This window comes from Rhinolophus ferrumequinum, chromosome 14 (assembly GCF_004115265.2).
Source record: "Rhinolophus ferrumequinum isolate MPI-CBG mRhiFer1 chromosome 14, mRhiFer1_v1.p, whole genome shotgun sequence".
In the NCBI taxonomy this organism is placed as follows: domain Eukaryota; kingdom Metazoa; phylum Chordata; class Mammalia; order Chiroptera; family Rhinolophidae; genus Rhinolophus; species Rhinolophus ferrumequinum.
The window spans coordinates 65,773,787-65,795,374 of NC_046297.1; the positions used below are offsets into that span (position 1 = coordinate 65,773,787).

The following is a 21,588-nucleotide window of genomic DNA, read 5'->3' on the forward strand; positions in this document are numbered from 1 at the left end:
CTCCCTCTCGCTTCGAATACACTTATCCCATCATTCTTGCCACTTTCTGAAGCAGTTCTGGAAGTTCCTCTTTTGTGAGTGTCTTTACTTCATCCTCCATCATGACAACACTCTGTGTCACACTTCACTTCTGGCACGGCCGTTTCTGTCAAATGAAAACATCACGGTGTGTTCTCATCCACCTTATTTACCAGGTCTGGCACCGTGCAACTTCTGGTTCTTCCCCAAAGTCAAAAGGACCAAGAAAGGTAAATGTTTTGAATCGATTCAGAACATCAAGGCAGTCACGACAACGCAAGTAAAGACATGAAGAGGACTTCCAGAACTGCTTCCGAAAGTGGCAGAAATGATGGGATAAGTGTGTTTGAAGCGAGGGGCAGTATTTTGAGGGGGATTCATGGCAATGTGTCTTTTACTGTAATAACTTTTTTTTATTTAAACATTCACAGTAATTTTTTATCATACCTCTTATATGGTTTGTCTTGTTTAATTCTTAAAATGACCCAAGGACAGATGCTCTCAGGACAATCCTATGAGACAGGCACAGTTTTTATCCTCAGTGTGGAAATGAGGCTCAAAGAAGTTCAGGAAATTGCCCGAGGCTACACAGTTATAAACATCAGAGCTGGAATTTTAAGGCCAAGATTTTCTGCTGACAGGTTTCTGACCGACCCTCTGTCATTCTGCTTCTCTCTCTCTCTCTCTCTCTCGTTCCTATTTTATACTTCATTTATAAAAACAGCTTTATTGAGTTATAGCTAGCATACAGTAGACTGTATATATGTAGAGCACACAGTTTGGTCAGTTTTAATATGTGTGCACATCCATGAAACCCTCACTATCAAGAAAACGAACACTCGCACAGGCCTCATTGTGCCCCATTATAATTCCTTCCTCCCTCCCAGCCACCACCGTTTCCTCCTCTCCCCAGATTTATTTCTGTTATTACGCGTCCGGTGTGCATTTTCTAGAGTTTTGGATAAATGGAATCATACAATGTATACTTTTTTGGTCGTGCTTATTTCCCTCAGCATAACGACTCCATCCTACTGCACATCTCAAGAGACCATTTCTTTCTGCTGGTGAGTAACGGTCCACTAGATGGTCAGTCCACACTTTGTTCGTCCTTTCGTCCATTTATAGACATTTGGGTTGTTTCCAGTTTGGGGCCGTTACGAAGAAAGCTAATATGAACACTCATTCTTTCAAAGTAGAGAAATATAACTTGTATTTTCTAATATAAAATATTTCTTCTTATTTTTTAAACAGGAAGTTAATTAACAACAAGACACTTGACTTAAAGGGAAAACTAGGATGCATTTCTGTCAGAGTAATGTACCCCTCTTTAAAGACAAATTGCCCTATGTGTTTATTTCATTGTCTGATTGGATTTATTTTTTTGTTTCTATAATGCAAAAAATAAGTGTTTTGATCTAAAGAAAAGAAGAAAAGTCTTATACTTGGGGTCTTTTAAGATTATTTAGGAAGAATACAGTGGTATATAATCTAGGGATAAAATTATTGCACACTACTGAAGCAAGACCCTTTTGATTATCCACCTAATGCTCCATGAATTATGATGTTTTTCAATCTGCCTGGTGGGAAAAAAAAACAAAAAAAAAACACACTATTTCGTGCGCTGTGTGAGCGCCAGGCACGAATCTTGGCTTTTTCCCAAGCATGCACTGACGGAATCTTCTGTAGATTTCTGGGTTTCTCTCTCTGACAACTCTCTCCTCTCTGGTAGCATGTCCTGCAAACTCTAGCCACCTCGGTCTCCTCAGACTCTCAGCTCTATCTCCTCCAATCAGGGAGTCCACTAGATTCCATCTGGGTTCCCCCAACCTGAGCCACAGCCTGAAAACCCTCTGAAAGCCATCAAAGCTCAGGCAGTCTTAATGCTCGTTTCGCATGTTTGCTCTTTTCCAGGATCACTGTCTGTCATTGCCTGATGCCCAGTGTCTTTGAAACTATTGTTTCATACATTTTGTTTGTTTTTATTTGTTTCAGGTGGGGCGGTAAATCATTTCTCTGCTGCTTCATTGGAAATATACCTTTTTTTCTTTTTGAAGCAAAATTGCTAAACAGACAGTGGCCTCTGTCCTTTGGGTAATCTCAAATAACTATACAATATTGTCTTTTCTGCTTAAAGCAATTTATGAATTTGAAGGTGTGGAAGGAATATCCTGGCTAGATAAATACATTATAGAAAGCACGGAGTGTGATGATGCCACAGGGTGTCGAGATGGCAGGAAGTAATCTGAGAGGACGGGGTCCACCAAAGAATGAATTTTGAAAAAGGGAGGCTTCAAGGCTGGATCGGACCTGAATACGTGGGGGTGGGGAAGGGGGATGGAGGGGTGACGTGGGAGGAAGCGCCAGGATGCAAAGCCACAGATGGTTACATGTCTACGGAAAACTGGCTCTCGAGGGCCCTTTGAAACTACAGCCGTCTTGGAGTGGTCTTACCAATACAGTTCACTGTTTATTCAAACGTGCCCGAGTCTACTCGGACAAGAAACGGGCTTGAGTCTAAAACGAAGGTCGTCCCATCAAGCCTCCGAGAACCACATTTAGGAGTTTGAGATCGTGACACTGCGGGTGTGTGCATGTGATTTGCATTCATTTTGCAAACCTATGCCTCTCTCTTCCCTAGGCTACCTCTGAAATCACAGTTGGAATATGGCTTTCTTCACTGTCATTTCCTGTTATCTTCACTCTTTTGTAGTATTTGGCAAGCTCCCGCTCAGAACTAAATTTTACTTTACACCATATATGAGACTGCAGCCTCTTATGTTTATATCCTATCATCCAGGTTGATATGCTTTCAAACTGAGTGTGTGTTCTCATGGGGTGATGGGGAGAAGTCAAGTGCACAGATGAGGACACCCAGGATCAGAGAGATAAGGTGATTTGCTTGGGACACACACTTGTGAGTGAGGGGAAGGGGTGTGCAGATTAAGCGTTTTAGGTCTCAATGTGTGGTTCCTTCTAGCTTGGTAGCCAAATCCTTAGGCAGAGAAGCACAGCCATACATATCAGGAAGGCAAATGGTGGGACAAAACAGGGTAATAGCTAGTGATAGAAGGAGTCCAGATCCTCATCGTTTAGGCCAGTGGGATCCCTGCACCAGTGGGGATGTCAGGAGTTGGTAACCTTTGTAAAGGGCTAGTAAATATTTTTGGCTTAGTGGATCACACCATCTAACTGCCATTGTGTTATAAAAGCAGCCATAGACCATTGGTAATAAATGGGTGTGACTGTACCCCAATAAAACTTGATTTACAAAATAGGTGGCAGGCAGAATTTGGCCTGTGTGCACAGCTTGCCAACCCCTAAACCAGACTGATCCTTTGGTTGTGGGAGGGAAATAGTAACCTTCTGATTCATTTATTTTATCTTACTTTTTGGCATTCTCTTTTCTGAGTATGTTTCATAATGCACGTGGTATGTCAGCCCACTGGGATAGGTATGCAATTTCCAGTACACGTATGCCGGTGCTGCGTGCTCCAAACCTGTTCCCTAGAAATAATACACACATCACGGCTGACATTTAATGAGCAGCTGCTTTGTGCCAGGTGTGGCTCTAAAAACATCCCATGGATGAATTCCCCTAATCCTGCCAACCGCCCAGAAGGAAGGTACTCCATGCACCTTCATTTGACAGGTAAGGAAACTAAGGCGTGGGGGTGAAGCTACGTGAACAAAGAGTTTTCCCATCACTTTCTTAGGGATGGCCAATCTATGAGTGCTGGGAGTTCAAGTTTGGGCCCAGGTCCACAGTGCTGATGTAGAATAACACAGATTAAACCGTTCATGAACACCTGCTTCAGGTCGGATGTCATGTTAGAAACTCAACCTTTGCTCACTCCTCTAGGTCGGCACAGTGAGAACGGATATTCCTTAACTCCACAATAGCCATCTGAACAAGGTATTATTTTTCCCACTTTACAAATGAGGAAGGTGAGGTTCAGAGAAAGAACTGATTCGAGATTGCACTGCTAGCAAGGGAAGGGTTTCTGTAGGGAGTGAGATCCAGCTTTTGCCTAGCTTTAAACATCTGATTCTTGGTTACTCCTCATGCTCTCCAAACCACAGCGCCCACAAAACTGGAGCTCACTGACTGCTGCTGGGAGGAAGTCCCCGAACACGTGGTCTGTCCTGTGCGGCCCTGAAACGAGAGCTAGTTCTGTCTTGCCCTGGAATTCCTTAAGAAGAGCCTCATTCTTCACTAGGGACGGAGCCTGGGTTCAGAAGGATGGGCTCAAGAAAAAGCCAGATATGGTTGGTTTGCACTGCAGTCCTAAGTCTTGGTAACTGAAATAAGACGAGAAGGACAGAAAGAAGGGAGGAGAGAAGGAAGGGAGGAAGAATGGCAGTCAGGCAGGAGGGACACTGAGCAAGTCACCTTCTACGCCTTCGTTTCATTACCTATAAAGTGGCGATGTCACAGCATCGACCCCACACAACGTGAGGATGTAACAATGTTATGTTTATCAGGTACATGCTGTGTATCTGGGGTGGAGTGTGAGGCTTTCTCTCCTTTTCAGACGTTTCTCAGACCAATTCTGGGGCCTCGGTGAGACCACAGAGAGACTTTCCTCCACTGACACGTTGGAGGGGGTCTTAGAAAACACGAGTCTACCCAGTGTCCATGGGGTATGGCATTGGCTGGGGTCTGCTGTCCTCCCTTCTGACCCAGAACTTCTGTCCCAATATGTAAAGGTCTGGGCCATGACAAGTAGAGCCTAAAATTGTCCTTTGCTCAGCCCTGTAGGCTGACCCAAAGGCCCAGGGCCAGATCAGTGGCTCTGCGCCCAAGAGAAGGTCAGATATTATGATGGTGGTGTCCTGTGGGGACACCTCCTGATCCTGTGGTGCTCCATGTATGTTCTGTACCACCTTGATTTAAGTTTAGTTGTCACCTGTGTTTGTGATTCACTAGCTTCTTTCCTTCTTTCCTTCCTTCCTTCCTCCCTTCCTTTTATTTCTCCTTCCTTTCTAGCTTCCTTATTTCCTTCCTATTTTCCTAGTTTCCTTTCTCCCTTCCTTTCTTTTATCCTTCTTTCCTTCCCTTCTCTTCCTTCTTTCCTTCCTTCTTTCTTTCCTTCCTCCCTCCCTCCCTTTCTCCCTTCTCTTCCTTCCTCTCCTTCCTCCCTTCCTTCCCTCCTTCCTTTTTCCTACCTTCTCTCCTCTTTTTCTCCATCTCTCCTTCCATCCATCCATCCATCCTTCTTTCTTTCCATCTTTCCTTTTGCAATGCAGCAAACACCCTTTGAGCAGTAACTCTGTGTTCTGTCCTCTATTGATGCAAGGACACATTTGGCCTTAGGCTATTAAGATGAGGTGGGGAAAAGAGTCGGGGAGGAAGAGACAAAGGGAAAGAGGAAAATGGGTAGAGGGAAAGGTAAAGGAAGACAAGGAGGAGGAAGAAGGGAGAGAGAAATGGGGCAAGGGTGGTAACAGGAAAGAGAGGTAGAGGAGCGAGCAGGAAAGAGAAAAAGGAAAAGCAGAAGGTACAAGGAGAGCGGGAAAAACAGAAACGGAGAAGGAAGGAGGAGGAAGAGGCAGAAGAAGGAAACAGGCCTCTGAGTGCTTTCTGAGGCCCTCCGGCCCGTCGTTCTTATGTGGAGCTGGTGGAGAGATCTAAGCCCAGGTCTCGCCCAGGGGAGCTTGTGAATAAATACCTCTGGGTAGGAGCAGATATCTGTAAACACAGCTGAGGAATTGAAAGTCAGGTTCTTCAAGGGTATCGACTTGTCAAAATCACACCACAGCTGCGGATTAAAAAAAAAAAAAAAAAAAGAAGAAGAAACAAAACAAAAACAAACACAGGAACAACAGCGTCAGTGTGGGTGCTGGAAAAGGAGTCCGTGCTATCAGTGCCGGGTGTCAGGGGAAGCCTGGGGCAGACCAGGCCCTGAGGGGCCAGCTGGGATCGCACTTTAAAGAAAGTACTGGCTCAGAAAAAGCGTCTGCCACTCAGCAAGGAGACCAGGTGAAGACGGCTCTGCTGGCCCCACGGAGGAGGGTCTGGGTTCAGAAGAGAGAGCAGATGGCAGGAGAAAAGGTCTGGGGTGAGCTCGCAGCCTGTCTCCACATCAACGGCTGTGAGGATGTGAGAGTTTGAGGGGGCTCTGTTTCCAGAAAGACGCTTAGCACTGGGGTGCTGGGCATTTCCTAGTCCGGAAATTGCTGCAGGAGCTTTTGCGGCACTCAGAAAAGAACAGCTACCATTGGCTGAATGCCTGCTCTGTGCCAGACACTCGGTACCACAAAACTCCTTCGCAATCACCTTGTCATGTCGCTACTATTTTTATCCCCATTTTACAACCAAACAATATGAAACTCTGAGAAGTAAAGTAACTTGTCCCGGGTCACCAAGCTGGTAAGTGGTGGAGCTGAGATTTGAACACAGGTCTATCTGACTCCAAAGCCTCTGAACTGCCTCCCACACCACTGTGATATGGCTGGCCCCAGAGATGACCCCGACCTAGAGTCCTTGGGCTTATATCCAAATCCTGCACCCCAGATATATCTGATTCGTCAAGATAAGACCCTGGCTACACCTCCACATGCTGTGATCAATAAGCCTATGTACTTCCATTTTCAATTGCCAGGATCTCTCAAATATTCATTAGATGATGAATTTAGCTAGACTCTGATTTCCCCTTTTCTTTATCTCATGGAGTCCTTTCCTTCAAGGCCAGCCACAAGCTTGAGCATCACCGACTCTACATAATTACTGGGCCAATTTGGACAGGACGTCTTAGGCAGCGTCAGCCTGCAACACACAGGTTGATAATTGTGGTTGATACTTTGGATCCCTGAACACTTGGAGACCCTCGTTCAGGCCCAAGGGCCACGATGACGGTTTCACCCACAGATGACGCCTCTACAAATCGCTCTCAAGGTGCCAAGCTCAAACCTGGAATCAGATATACCACTCGGAACCCCTAGGTCCCTAAGTCATGGACGACACGGACTGTTTGTATATACATACAAAATGCCTCTAGCTATCATTCTCGAGAGAAAATGAAATCATTAAAACATGGATCACCCAATGAAAAACAATGATACATGTGGTAGTAGGATATTCACTGGAATTCGATGAGTCACATCCATTATGAACTTTTAGAAATTCATAGGCAAGATGCTCACCCTTCCTGAAATGCAGTTTCCTCATCCATTACGTGGGAACCATAATACCTACCTGTAGCCCATAGTAGGTGCTCAATAAATGACAGGTATTTATTTCCATTGCCCCGGCCCCCGCTCCCAAAGATACAATTTAGCAATGAGCGTGAGTCGTGGAGTCAGACAGACCTTATTAGCAAGTTATTTCATGTCTCTGAGCCTCAGTTTCTTCAGTCATAAAGTGGGGATAATCAGACTTACCTCACGGGGTTTATGTGAGGATTAAATATGAAAACCAGGGACAGCCCCTCCTCCAGTGTGTGGCACACAGCAGGTATGTACTTAATAAACGGTAACTCTTACTTATTATGGTGATCGATTGGCCACTGACAGTACAAAAACTGAAGGGAGATGGGAGCTCCTTTGGAGCAAATAACCTCTCCCACCAGGAAAAAGACCACTTGCCACCAGTGAAATGCACATTTCTGACAGTAGCCACATCTCTGTGCTCTGTCCCTAAGCTCGGAGCTGGACCAGGCACATGAAGGTAACTGGTACCAAGGAAAAGCAACGCAAGCAGCTGCAGGCTCCATGAACTCTGAACTCCTGAGTGCACCCTAGATAGCAGAGGGTCGGTGGGGTGGAATGCTTACGATATTTAGGATGGCGCCCAGGAAATTGATCAAGATGGATGCGAAGATGATGACGTTCCGCGCCAAATAGGTCTCGTTGATCCAACAGCAAGTTTTCCGGAGGATGAGGGGCAAACACTTATAATCCTCCGCAGTGGTGATGAGGACCAGAGCCGAATGCAGCATAATCAGGATGGAAAACTGGATGGCCATTGGCATCGCCCTGCGGGGAAGCACAGAACACTGGGTCATGTGGCTTCAATGGTCTGAGCCCCGCTCCCTGAGTGACGCTGTCAATCACATCCAGGATTGCCCTGGTGCCCAGTAATGCCTCTAAAGCTCTATTTGTTCAAGAAAAGGGCTATGGCACGAGACATTTTCTATTGCATCCATCCCTAGAATGCTCTCTCTGTTGAGAAACTTGGCAATGGCTATCAAATATTTGGCGTGATGTATTGCTCCTGCCCAAGTTTTTCACTTCTTGTGTCGTTCATCTTTCTCACTAGGCAATACACCACTGGAATTTTATCTCAAAAGTTTTGTCTGTGACAGGGAACCACACACCCTTTCCCCTTCAAGGTGGGTTTTATGAAATGTTCCCTCTCCATCTGCTCTCATGTCAAGAACTGAACTCGGCACCTGTTCCAAATTGCTCAGTTTGGTGAGCGATAACCAGGATTTGCGTGGAACATACTGTGTGCCATTAGGGACATGGGTGAGGGTGCAATTTGAGACATGAGTAAGGAGAACCCATCCTTGCTCAAAGCTTCAGCATCACTCCCAACTATCTCTAGTTTCAAGCTGTCACCAAGGCAACTGCCATGGTACCTCCTGTCTATTGGGTACCTCTGCCGGGTGTCAGGCTGTTTCTCGTGACTCAGTGATCTAACACCCCATCTCTGGAGGCGCTTTTGACTGCTTCCTCTCCTTATTCACCAGCCTAAACCAGGCATGCTCCTTCTTGGGAATTCATCTCTGATGCTCTATTCTCTGTCTAGCCATTTGTGACCTAGAGTGACATCTCTAATTTCTCTAGCTCTGTTTCACCCAGTGAACTGCATGCTAAAAGGTGCCTTGATGGAAATGGAGGGAGATTTTTATGTGCCCTCCCTCCTCCATAAAGTGAAGTTGGCTTCATCCATTTGGCTTTAACAGCGTCCACTGGCTGGTGTTCAATACAGACACATTTAGTGAATGCAGCTGGACCCACTTCCTTCTTCTAACACTCTCTCTTACTACTGTCCTCCTGCCTGAATTTTCTTATTTATTATTAATAACACTAGTGCAAGGAATGGATTGAGCTTTGACTATATGCTAGGCACAGTGCTAAACACTTTATATAAACTATGTCAGAACAAATCTGACAGGCCTTTTGATCTCTCTTGTTTCACGTGAATTTTTAAGGCTGAGAGAATCAACGTCCAAGGGGTCACAGGGTTGGTAGATGTGAGAGCTAGGAGTGACAGTCCACTTGGCTGTACCAGTGTGCTATTCTAGTCACTTAGGTGACTAATCTCTCTCCCAGGTTTGCAGTAATCTTTTCTGTTTCTGTGGTGTCATCATGCTATTTATTCACTCAACAAGCTTTCCTCCCCAGCACCGTGGTAGGCGTCAGTGGGTACCAGTGGGCACATGTGTCAGTGGGAAAGACACATCTTCACCGTCATCTAGCAGACCATAATCTAGAGGGGAACACAGACGTACACACTGTGAAATATTTTATAATATGCTACGATCTATAAAGTGTTATGAGCAACCATCATTTAGAAAATAGGCAAGGAAATCAACAGAAGCTTCACAGAGGAGGTGACATTTGGATTAGGCCTTGGAGGTTGAAGAGCAAGTTTTTAGGGAGGGACATAGGGTAAGAGCGCTGATAAGCTGGAGGTGCGGGAAAAGATGTGGCAGGAATCTTAGTAAGCATTTTGCATGTATACGTAGGGGGCATTTTGGAGAAGTAACCCACGGAGGACAACATTTGTGTGTTTACCATCTTAACTGGGTAAATGCAGGAAGAGTCAATAGGGGATAAGGATGATGAATTTGATTTAGGGCAAGTTGAATTTTTGGTGCTTGTGGCTCATCCCACTGAAGTCACAGAGGTGTCTATGCAGTTAGAGGGACGATTGTGGAACTCTTGGTCTGGAGTGAGTCAGTGGTGGTTGAAGATCTGAGAACGGAGGAACCTGCCCAAGGAGGGTGTGCAGGATAAGAACAGGAGGACAGAAGATGGAGCTTGGGGGAAAGCTGAGGGGCTGCAGGAAGAGAAGGCCGCAAAGGGAATCAGGAAATGTGGTCAAAAAGGCAGGAGAGCGGGAGTACCCCACATCACGACGGCCAGGGGCGAGACCTTTACAAGGACGGGGTAATGGAGACAACAGGTCCGTCTGCGTGGGCGGGCATCGTGAAGGCTGGGAAGCCACGCCTCCCCCAGCCGCAGCCTTCACTGTTGGAGGTTTTGTCGATGCTTTTCAATACGTGCACAGTTTCGATCCTATGGATCACCTTGACAGGAAATCTCTGCAGGCGTTCTCGATGAAAACAGACGGTCTGTGCAGCAGTGGGTTCCCAGAGGGCTCCAGGCAGATGGGAAACTTCCCCCCAAACCGGCTGGAAAATCTCCCTGACAACACTATTATTTCTGGGCCCCCAGGGGAGGCCAGTGAAGGAGAATGCAGGTGGATGGCCTTGTCAGGCCGTCCCAGGAGAGCAAGGCCCAATTCTGAGGCTCATGTGTCTCAATAATGTGAGGCAGCCCTGTCCATCCTCCAAGGCTCAGCTTTTCTCTGGATTCTTCCATGACACCTGGCATAGGGCTGAGTACACAGAACGTGCTCAATAAATAGTCACTGACTTTTGCTTTTTGTGTGGAGAGAAGACTCTGTTCCTCCTCTCAGCAGCCTTCAGAGGCGCCTGAATTCCTACCCAACTCCCAGCCCCTCTGTCTGCCCCCTCAAGGAGGAAGGGCCACCTGACTGCTCAGAGCCTGTCTGCGATGTTCAGTGGACCTCGTTCTTCTTGGAGGACAGGGCCATGTTAAAGGTCAATGTGTATGCCAAGTTCAGATGCTTGCCCTGCCCTCCTCCTAGACCCAGTGAGACGGTCGGGAAGCCAGAGTCTGACCTTCCCTGTGGGAACAGGCCTGGCTATCTCTTTCTGAGCAAGGAATCTCAGTGCACCCAGGAAGTCCTGACAGACACCTTCCCAGATCTCCCTCCTTCCTTGGCACCGGGTGGCAGGGGGTGGCATATATTGATCTTTCCCTGCATCATCGCAGGGAGACCCCACCCTGGAATTGGAACGTAGAGTGAGAGAGGCAGGCAGAGACCCAAGAGATCCAGAACGGATACCAGGTGGTCTCCTGATTTTAACCAAATTCTGTATTCTAGCTTTTACCACGGTTTGCATCAACAAAGCCAGCTTTTGCATGGAAACGTGTAACACGGATCCTTTGTTGCTTATTTCGCTGTTGTGCTTTGGTGCATGCTTTCGGTGGGGTGTCAGGGTGCACTGGAGGGCTGTGGGGGAGAATTTGCACACAGAACCAGCTGTGCCCCTAACTTACTTTTACGCGATCAGCACTTCCTTCTGGGTTTGCTGAACAACGGAAAGGGAGGTGCTATGCACTGAATGTCTGTGTCTCCCCAAGTTTGAATGTTGAATTAGAGTGGAGGTGCTTCGAGTTGAGGCCTGGGTGAGGTGATGAGTTCATGAGGGTGGAGCCTCGTGAATGGGGTCAGTGCCCTTAGGAAAGGGATCGCAGAGAGCTGCCTCTGCCAGGTGAAAAAGATGCAGGTAATCACCAGGCACTGCATCTGCCCGAGCCTTGACCTTGGACTCCCAGCCTCCAGAACACGAGAAATACATTTCTGTTGTTTACAAGCCATCCAGTCTGTGGTATTTTTTTGTAGCAGCCTGGATGGACTGGGACGGCAGGAGAAAGGCAGGCATATCGCCCAGCGGCTAGAGCAAAGCCTTGGGGAGGGTAACTCACTCCTCTGAGTATTATTTCTTCAATGTGCTAAACTGGGATGTTTAAGGTCATCTCTTCAAGGAGGCTCAGACTTTGAAGTAATAAAGCAGTGAAATGCTTAGCACATAAGAAGGCCTCAAAGAAGCGTTCCTCGCTTTCTCTATTCATGGTGAAATTCAGGAAACCAAAGGCATTTTCAAGCATTAATCACAAGACAGGCTTTCTAAGCAAGATGCTAGCACTGCATGTAAAATTCTTCTGGAACCCTCTGCTACACTTCCTCAGCACTCACTTACTTCTGCTCACAAAAACATTGTAACCTCAGATTGTAATTTTTATCTAATTATAGTGCTCCTCAGGTGTCCAGGGGTTCTGAATTTGCTTTTGCATTGTTGGTGTACAGAAGAGGCAAGGAAACCTTTCATTTCTGAAATTGCGTCTGAAAAAGAATGATAAGGGATTTGCAGACAGCTCTATCTAAATCGTTTTCAGACATGAAGTTCTAATTACTTGCTGCAGTCTGTCTTAAAACAGGCTCTGGGTTAGTACCATGATTTGAGGTTTGCTGGGGAGTCAGGGATCAGTGGGGGTGAATGAACAGCATATAGTGGCTTGTGGTCCAACAGGAAACAGAAACTCAGGTCACACTGAAGGATAACATTTGTTCCACCCTTTAGAATCTGCAAAGAGTCTAGGAGTCCAACAGTGCATTGATCCTCCTAAGAATTCTGAGAGGTAGGTATTCTTAGCTGCTTCAACAGAGGAAAAGACCATAGCTCAGAAAGGGGAATGGAACCAGAATTTATCAAAATGGGTATGGCTCATTTAATTGGTACATCAACCTTGGAAGTTGGCAGTTATTCCCATTTTATAGATGAGAAAACTGAGGCTTCAGAGAAGTCAAGTACATACATGCAGCTAGGAAGATGCACAGAAAATGATAAGATCCAGTGCTTCTTTTTTCCTTCCTCCCTTCCTCGATCTCCTTCCTTTCTCCCTTCTCTCCCCTCCCCTCCCCTTCCTTTTCTTTCTTTTCTCCCTCCCTCCTGCCCTTCCTCCTTTTCCTTCCCTTGTTTTCTATACTCCCTCTCTTGTTTGCTTCCTCTCCCCTTCCTCTCCAGTCACCATTGAGGCAAACTTACATACATTGTAACACAAAAGGTATTTTCGGGTCTTTCCTCAGCTTATCCTTTGGGAGAGGAACATCTGCGTGCGTGTGGAAATGAAAGGAAAGAGCAGAGCAAGCGTTATCTTTCTCTACCTAGGTCCATTAATTTTTGCTGTGGGGGCTGGGAATTAGCTGCGGTCACATGAGCCGACTGCCTCATCTGCGAAAAGGTCCATGACAGAAGCAATGTGAGGGAAAGGCACCTGCCATCTGTTCAGTTGCAAAGAATCAATCAGAAACAAAAGGAGTTGGAGAGGAAACAAGCACACCATAAAGAAAGCTGTGCTGTGTCTGGGCCAAACGGGCCACGCAGTTCCCACGGCATGTGGGCTGTCTGGTCAGAGCTCAGCTCGCCAGTGCCACTGTCAGGTTCTTCTCTTCACTGAGCAAGTGACGCTGAGGCGCGGGCTGGGATTTCAGGTACGGCCTTCAGCTTACACCCGAGTCAGAGACTGCATCTGGCCAGTGGCTGGGTGACATTCCTGGTCTGTTTTTCCTGGACCCAGGCCCTGGCCACCCAGGCTGGTTCACCTCTCCAGGTCATACCACCTGGAAAGGCAACCTGGCCAGGCCAGCTGGGAAGTGCCACGTGGGCTCCCTTCCTGTGGGGCGTAGTGGGCACTTCTGTCCCAGTGCTAAGTCCAGACTCTCACCCCATCCTGGGCTCCCTCTCAGCCCCCTCCCCGTGCACTTGGTCCTGGGAACTGCCAACTCTCTGTCCTAAATATCTCGCAAATTCTTCCTCTCTTGTCCACCCCACTGTCACTCTCTTGTCCCTAGTTTTTCTCACCCGGCGTTTGCAGTTGCCTCCTACTTGGTCTGCCCAACCCACACCTGACCTCTTCCTGTCCATGTTACATGTCCAGAGAGATCCTAAACACAAATGTGATCCCAGCCCTTCACTGATGAAATGTTTCAAGAAAGTCTTCTCTTCCAACCCATCACAATCCCTAAGCTCGACCTACAAACCACTCACCTCCAGGACACTTAACTTCTGGTCCTTCTCCCTCACTTCCTGCTCAGTCTTCTCCCATGAGCTGGGGAGCTCCTTCAGGAGGCGGCCGAGATGGCAGTGTCACCTCCTCTGAGAAACCTGCCCTGATCCCTCTGCCTGTCCTCACTCCCACTCATCTCGTCCCACCTCACCCTTGCCTTATCCTAAGGGCCATCACACTATATTAGTCGGTCAGCTGTCTCCCCACTCCCCACTAGAATGTAAGCCTCATGATGGCAGGAACCATGATTGTGGAGCTCCATGCCCGCACAGACTGGCACATCGCAGGTCCTCAAAGGATGTTTGTTGGGAGTGTCAACACCCTGTGTTCCAGGAGTCCAGAAGGGGTGCACCAGATCTGGCCTTGGCTCCCACAGCCCCACTGGCAGCAAGTTTGGGTGGATCTCACAAGACCCCACCAACACTCCCAGCTCACCACCCTGAGACCATTCCTTTTCCAAGAACCCTAGTCCCCTCATGGCTCTTGGGTAGTCAGTCAGGAACCCCATTCTCTCACGGCACTCCCTGGTACCCTGTCCTGATTTAGTCACTGCCATAGCATATGCAAGCCTCCATACATGGCATATCTACCTGCGTAGCATATCTATCTACACACGTATCTACATAGCAACTATAGCATGTAAGCAGTTCCATACAGCATATACACCTAGACATATGTAGGTATTTTCATTATTTTTTTGTCTCCTTTTACTAGGTTAAAAGGAGGGCAGGTTTGCGTTGTTGTTGTTGTTGTTGTTGTTGTTGTGGGTTTTGCGGTCTTTTTAGTTCAACGATGTGTTCCCAGCATCTAGAATAGATATAGCTCATAACAGGTGCTTGATGGGTGCAAGGCTTCCTGATTCCTCGTACGGCAGAAGCGCACAGGCCTTCCTTCTCTCTCTTTCTCTCATTATAAACTTTTGTAAAATTGTAAAAGAAAGCATCCATACAGAAAACCACACAAAAAATATAGCTTAGTTAGTTATGATAAAGTGTCTGCCTTTGTAACCACCACTCAGTTCGAAACCCAACTTTGCAGGGCGTCCCAGAAGCCCATCCATGTCCACTGTCCTGGTCCCAATCCTCTCGCCCACTCCCAATTAATCACTTTCTACTTCTCCATAGTTTTAGCCCCCATTTTTAGACATTATTATTTAGTCTTGCCCATTTTTTTTGTTATATTTGATTTGACTGTTAAGTCTTTAAATAAAATCTATAGGTTTTCTCTTTATCTCTTTCCTTTCCTTATAATTTATCTATTGAAGACTACATGCCCTTTGACCTGTAGCATTTCCCACTGTCTGCATTTTACTTCAGCATATTTGTTCAGCATCTTCTGTGCTCCATGATTGGCAAATTGGGAACTGGATTCAAAGGCCTGGTCAGACTTAGGTTTGATCCCTTGGTAAGACATGCTGTGTTCTTCCATCAGGAGATATGGTTGTCTCTCCTTTTTGTGGTACTACCAGCAATCCTAGATCTATTGATTCATTGAGTGTTGGAAAACGGTGATATTTTAATTCTATAATAGCTTTAAAATGTATTAGGTTGAATAATTTTAGGATGTTTCCACTCACCTACTATCTGGTGATCTTGTGATAGATACAGTTCATGTAGGAAAGACAGAAAAAAAAAATTTTGTTTCTTTCCCTTTTTCACTAGTTTCCAAGATAACCAATTAGTTCCCTATCATCCACCAAATGTTACCAACCCTTAAAATTGTCATTATGAACTCATAAAGTTAAAAATATTTGCTGGGTTTTGATTGAACATTTTAACAAGTATCCATACTGAAGCTCCAATTATTCCATCTTTGGACAGTGGGGACTTCCTCTGTGAGGCTTCTCAGTCCTTTGGACATGACTAATAAGCTCGATGGCTTCCTTGCTTTCTAGTAGGACAAAACGTTCCAGACTTATATTGTACATTTCCTGCCCTAGCCCTAGAATTACACATATCTCAAAATAAATTTTTTTAAAAATAAAAACTGTGATATGTTACTTCAAGACTGCAATCTGGCCCCTAGTTATGCTCATATATACTGGGTTGAACATTCTTTCTAGAAGTTTCCATATTTATATCTCCAGTCCAGGATACCATCCTCCATTTAGTTCTCATGCCTCCTAAGGCTTTTCTTACTGTGACAGTTTCTCAGACTTCTTTTTTGTTTAAAAAATATTCGTCTTTTCCACGTTCTATTTCTCGTAAGGCATTATCTGCTGTGTTTATACCATGTTTCCCTGAAAATAAGACCTAACCGGAAAATAAGCCCTAACATGATTTTTTCAGGATGACATCCCCTGAACATAAGCCCTGATGCGTCTTTTGGAGCAAAACTTAATATAAGACCTGGTCTTATTTTCGGGGAAACACTGTATGTCCTAAGTTCCCTCTTGTTAAGTCTCCCTTTCGGAAATGTATCTTTCTTTTATTTTTATTAGGTTTGTGCAAAAGTAATTGCGTTTTTTGCAATTATTGTTAACCTTCTAAACCGCAATCACTTTTGCACCAACCTAATATTTCCTTCCTGAGTTCTCTTACCAAATTTCTAGGTTTTTCTAATTCTGATTTAGGGTGTTATTTCATGTCTTGAATCACATTAAGTGCTTCTGTTCCTTTTGAAATAGTAGGTTAGTGTCGTGATATATGTGGTAGGCGTGTCTTTTTGGAGTGTTTTCATTGCCCATAAGTATATTAATCTACTTGTTTATTCTCTTTTTTTCTAATAATAGCTTAGTATGAGATTGCTACCTGTATATTTTGTCGCTAATTTTTGTGTAGAATTAACATTCCTGAACTTTTAGAAAGAGGTACAGTTCAGGATAGATTATTTTTTAACTTCACGGAGCTCCTTTTTCAGTCGTTTTCACGTTGTGCTCAACAACACGAGGGCATCTACGTGGACTCTCCCTGTTCTTTTTCTCGGTAGCCCTTGTGAGTCACTTTGACGCCATCCACACAGTTCCTGCCAGGATCCGATCCCGGGATAGGATCTGGCTGGTCCATTTCGGGAGTTCACAGTGTCCTGACGGTTCCAGCTCTTCGTACTTTACTGTGGACCTTAGCACTCACCCCATGTTGGATTGGGCAAGACCCCTCCCACTTTCAGTTGCTTTTTCAGCTTCGCCCATGGCACTTCTCAGCCAATATCTCTTGGCTATAATGGGGGTCTTTTGTCCCCAGATGTGACAGATGCCTACTTGCTTCGTGATTCCTCCCACACAGATGCTGATGTCACATCAACCTTGGGGCTATTGGAGACTGTCACTACCTGCCTTCATTTGGATGTATGGGGCTCCCACATCACCTGTTTTTGTTCTAGATATAGTTGATAAAGTTTTTGGTTTTGCTATCTACTTGCTCACGTATGTCAGAAGTCTGACAGAGTCAGAAACATGCCACCTCTGCCACCATGTTCCCAGAATCCCCTTTCTCCTTCTTCTAATAATGCTGCTAATCTAGAAATGGTCAAGTATTGCCATTGCCCGAGTGTTAATTTGAACATCTTTCTTCATAGAATCATGCTGCTACCTTCCTCAAAACATTTTAGGGCCTTTTTCCTGCCCCCAGCCTCAATTCTAAATTCCTTAATGGTGGACACAGAACTGCTAGCTCACTCCTATCCCAGCCATGGTGCCTACCACCTTCTCGCACGAAACCTTTATTCTAGATGCTCACATTTACTCACGATCCTACAAACATAAAGTCTTTCACTTCTCTGTGCCTTTGCTAGTGCTGTCTTCTAAACTGGGAGTATTCTTTCATTCTTTCTCCCTTTCCTACTCAGCCCAAAATTCCTGCACTATTTTCCTTAAACCATTGATTTTGGAACAAAGCAGCTAAATAGTTAAAAGCACAGACTCTGTGGGTTCAATTCCCAGCTAAGCCACTATACAGATAAATATAAATCTTCACTTGGATAAATCCTCATCTACAAGACAGGAATTCAAATGCTTCCTCACTTACTGGTTATTTTTGAGGTTTTATTGAGACAACCCGTGCAAAGGATTGAGCACTTACCTGGCATGTAGTAAGTGCTCAGGAACTAGGAGCCATTATGAATTTCTCTCTCTCTCACTAAATTATGTCTTAGACAATGCAAGACCTCCTCTGGTAAAATTATACCATCTCAGGGTCTAGCGGCTTGCTTTGCCTATATTAGGCATTTAAAAAATTATTTGTCGATGTTATTTTTAATCACAGGAAAGGGGAAAATTCATGGTAAGTTTAGAGAGAAGGGAATTACCTGAGAAAAAAGCAGAAGCTACTTACAATACAGGAGAGAGCAGAACGCATGGCCGTTGGGCTAATACAACACTAGGTTCAAATGCTGGCTGTGGTACCATAAGCTGTACGATAAAATCTGTGTCTAATAAAGAGTTAAAAGCCCAGGCTCTGGAATGAGACTTCCTGGGTTGGAATCCAGGCTGGGACATTTTTCAACTTTGAGACCTGTGTAACTTCTTTTATTACTCTGAGCCTCAGTTTTCTTCTCTTTAAAATGGGGAGAATAATAGTACCTACCTCACTGGGTTGCCATGAGGATTTCATGAGTTACTGTATGTAGAGTATTTGGAACAGTGACTAGCCACACACAGGTGTGTACAGTATTATTAAAGTGCCAATTTTGCTGACCCTGGAAGCTATGATGCTGTATCTATGAACAACAAAGAGTTACTTACCAAAGGAACAGTAAATGGGGGCTGAGGCTCTTATACTTACGTTCCGCATTCCTGGGTACAATGTCACACGAGAGAGAGGCCTATTTTGATTTTAGCTGTCGTGCTTATTGGGATTGGGGCAAAGACTCTTGCCTTGGCAGAATAATGAGGTTATTACACAGAGTAAGACCACTGATACTATACTGTCAAACATTTTAGTATGGATCCCGGATCCTGTTAGTTTAAATCTGAGCTAACTTTGTTTTGAAAAGGTCAGCTGGCTGGCTCCAGGTGAGAGATCATCAGCTCACAAGGAGATTTCACCTGATCACTTTGCCCTTTCGTATTTACCTTGAAGAAGGAAGCAAACTTTGTATTGCCGTGATAAACAGGAGAACGATAAACGCACACACCAAGTTTGACTTGAATACTTCATCCCTCATTTGAGAATACTGTAATTAAAAAAGAAGGAAAATAAATTACTTTCCATCAGAGTTAGGCATATGGAAGAATTAAATTTTACCAGTGGTTGGAGTTTGGGGAAAACAGCAAGAAGAGACAAAGCAAATACAGAGGGTGCCAAAAAAAATGTATACACATTTTAAGAAAGGAAAACTATTAAAACTGTAATACTCCATATACACCAATAACAAAAGAGGAATACAAGTCACGTTTGACTTCTGCAATTACAAGAGGTGCTCAAAGTGGTTCCCATCAGCGTCCAGACACTTCTGATTACGGCGAACTACTGCTTGAGCAACGTTGACCAAAGTGTCCACTTTTATACATTTTTTTGGCACTCCTGATCTACATATTATATATATATATATAATATATATGTTTATATATTATATATATATATAATATGTGTATGTATATATATACACACATATAATATATGTATACAATTATATATAATTATATATTATATATATATATATATATATATATATATATATATATATATATATAACTTTTAATTAAGAGGAATCCACATCTTAAGTAACCCTTCACAGAGGACTGTCTCCATCCCTCCCGCCAACCTTTCCGTGAGAGCCCAGGAGTAAATAAAATTCCCTTCACAGTAGGAGGGGATGGGAGAGGGGCTTTGCAGGAGCTTATCCCGCTCTTCTCTTCCCACTGAAGGAACATGATTTTAGCCAAACAGAAGAGCACACATCCATATATGTAGCAAAACAAATTCACATTGACTTTTTTCATGAGTAAACTTAAGTCATTGAAGGATCTTGCTCTATTTTTTGTTAGGTTTGGGGACACAGGGAAATGTTTTACCGGAGAGAGTCTTTCTGCCTCCTTTTTTGTAAGACTATTGAAAAATATATTCATAGAATCTTAAATTCTTCGAAATAGAAAGCAGCCTAAGCTATCTCCAGCAACAGCAGCCCTTTCCCACAAGAGAAACCAAGACTTATGGACCAATAAGCTTAATGCCCTTTTGTCTGCTGGAGGAGGCTCTGGGGACCAGCAGTAACTTTATTTTGATTATCCAGAGTACTCAGTAATTTCATTGTACAGCCTTAAAAGCTCTGGAAGGTCTGCACTGAATATGTACTTGCCTTCGTTCTGCCTAGTTTTCCGACTCACCTCGGAGTCACTAAACTGAGGAATAATCCAATTCATCCAGAAGGAGGAAAGGATTTTTAAAACTGAAAAAGACCTTAAAATTAGCCTAACGCAAGCCCCTACTTTTTACCTTACTGTCAGAGAGGTCTAAGAACTTGCCCTTGACCACACGGCACACAGATCATTTTTAGCAGGGGGAAAGAGAAAGCTAAGTCTGGCTTTGGAACTTGGATATCCCTGATTTGAATTTCACAGAGTTACTTTATAAAAGGAAGCCAGTAAAAAGAGCTCTGACAACATCTCAGGTGGTCCCCAAGGCCAAGAGAAGGCTATGGTCAGGTTGATGGGGACCAAGGAAATAATAAAATTAGTCCAACCTCTTGTTGGTTATGGTAATCGCAATCAACAGTTATGTGACTTTCATTCTCTTGCTTACTGCTTGGTGTGGTCTGGGTTTTAGATGGAACCTACTGCTTGTTGTCACGGCTGAGACTTGGGGAAGGGCAATGGCCCCGAGCTGGTGAGCAATAGAGCAGAAGCACAGCACTGCTCAGAGACTGCACGCTCATAGCTGTGGCAGGACAGTGCTTTCTCGACTCTCCAGTATGGAGGCCTCTGTCCACTTGCTGACAACCTGCGTGGTATCTGGAGGGGAACCAGGAACGCATCCCTGAAGAATCACTATAAGCCATCCTCACTCCTGACAAAACCACAGACGATCCATGTTACTGATAGTTACACTCAGCACAGGGCCCAAGCATAGAGCCCCACACATACCAGCTTGGAAATAAACGAGTTAGCCACGAAGCAGGCAATTCAAAGAAAGCTTAATGTCTGAATTCCTTCTAACAACCGATTGCACAGGATCAAATTATTCTTGGTGGTGGACTGATTACTTTCAAATACAACTTGGTTAGATAGGTTTGATAATGAGATTTTAAAAACAATACTTTTTAGTACACAGAATCCCACTTTTCCTCCATTCCTTCATCCTCATCACCATCGTCATTATCATCAATTCGTCATTACTCTTACAGCATCTTGAAGTTGTAGTGGACCATTGCTCTGAGGGATCCTTCCCACAACCTCCCTGATACCTACTGAAATGCCTAGTGATTATCACCAGGTGACCTTTTCTGCTTTGTTGGAGGAAGTGGGTTTCTGGGGCAGGGCATTCTAGGGCTTTGAACACCCTCAACTTGAACTCTCCCAGTACCTGCGAGCTCACTCCTTAGCAAAGGGTTCCTTCCATGATTGGTCATTCTCACTGTGAGAAGGTCCTTTTCTATAGATCCCGTGCCTCAGTCTCTGACTCCTTTCCTGAATGTGTCTTAGTGGTGACTTTAAAATGTTACCTCATCATCATTGATCCAGACTAAAGATGCATAAGATCTTTTGTTTTTCTTTTTCTTAGGCTGGGTGGAGACAAGTGGGAAGAG

The 21,588-nt window shown here is 44.8% G+C and overlaps 1 protein-coding gene across 3 annotated transcripts in view; it reads right to left on the reverse strand.

Annotated features, from left to right (window-relative positions):
• The window catches only part of ADCY8 (adenylate cyclase 8), a 176,507-nt gene that overhangs the window by 36,838 nt on the left and 118,081 nt on the right, over nt 1-21,588 (reverse strand). For 2 of the 3 annotated variants that reach the window (XM_033126471.1, XM_033126474.1), the window contains 3 exons: nt 18,917-19,017; nt 7,791-7,992; nt 5,688-5,777 (listed from right to left, as the gene is read on the reverse strand). In XM_033126471.1, coding sequence (XP_032982362.1) covers nt 5,688-5,777; nt 7,791-7,992; nt 18,917-19,017 — 393 coding nt within the window. The remainder of the gene's footprint in view (nt 1-5,687; nt 5,778-7,790; nt 7,993-18,916; nt 19,018-21,588) is intronic. The other variant, XM_033126473.1, reaches the window with a different exon arrangement.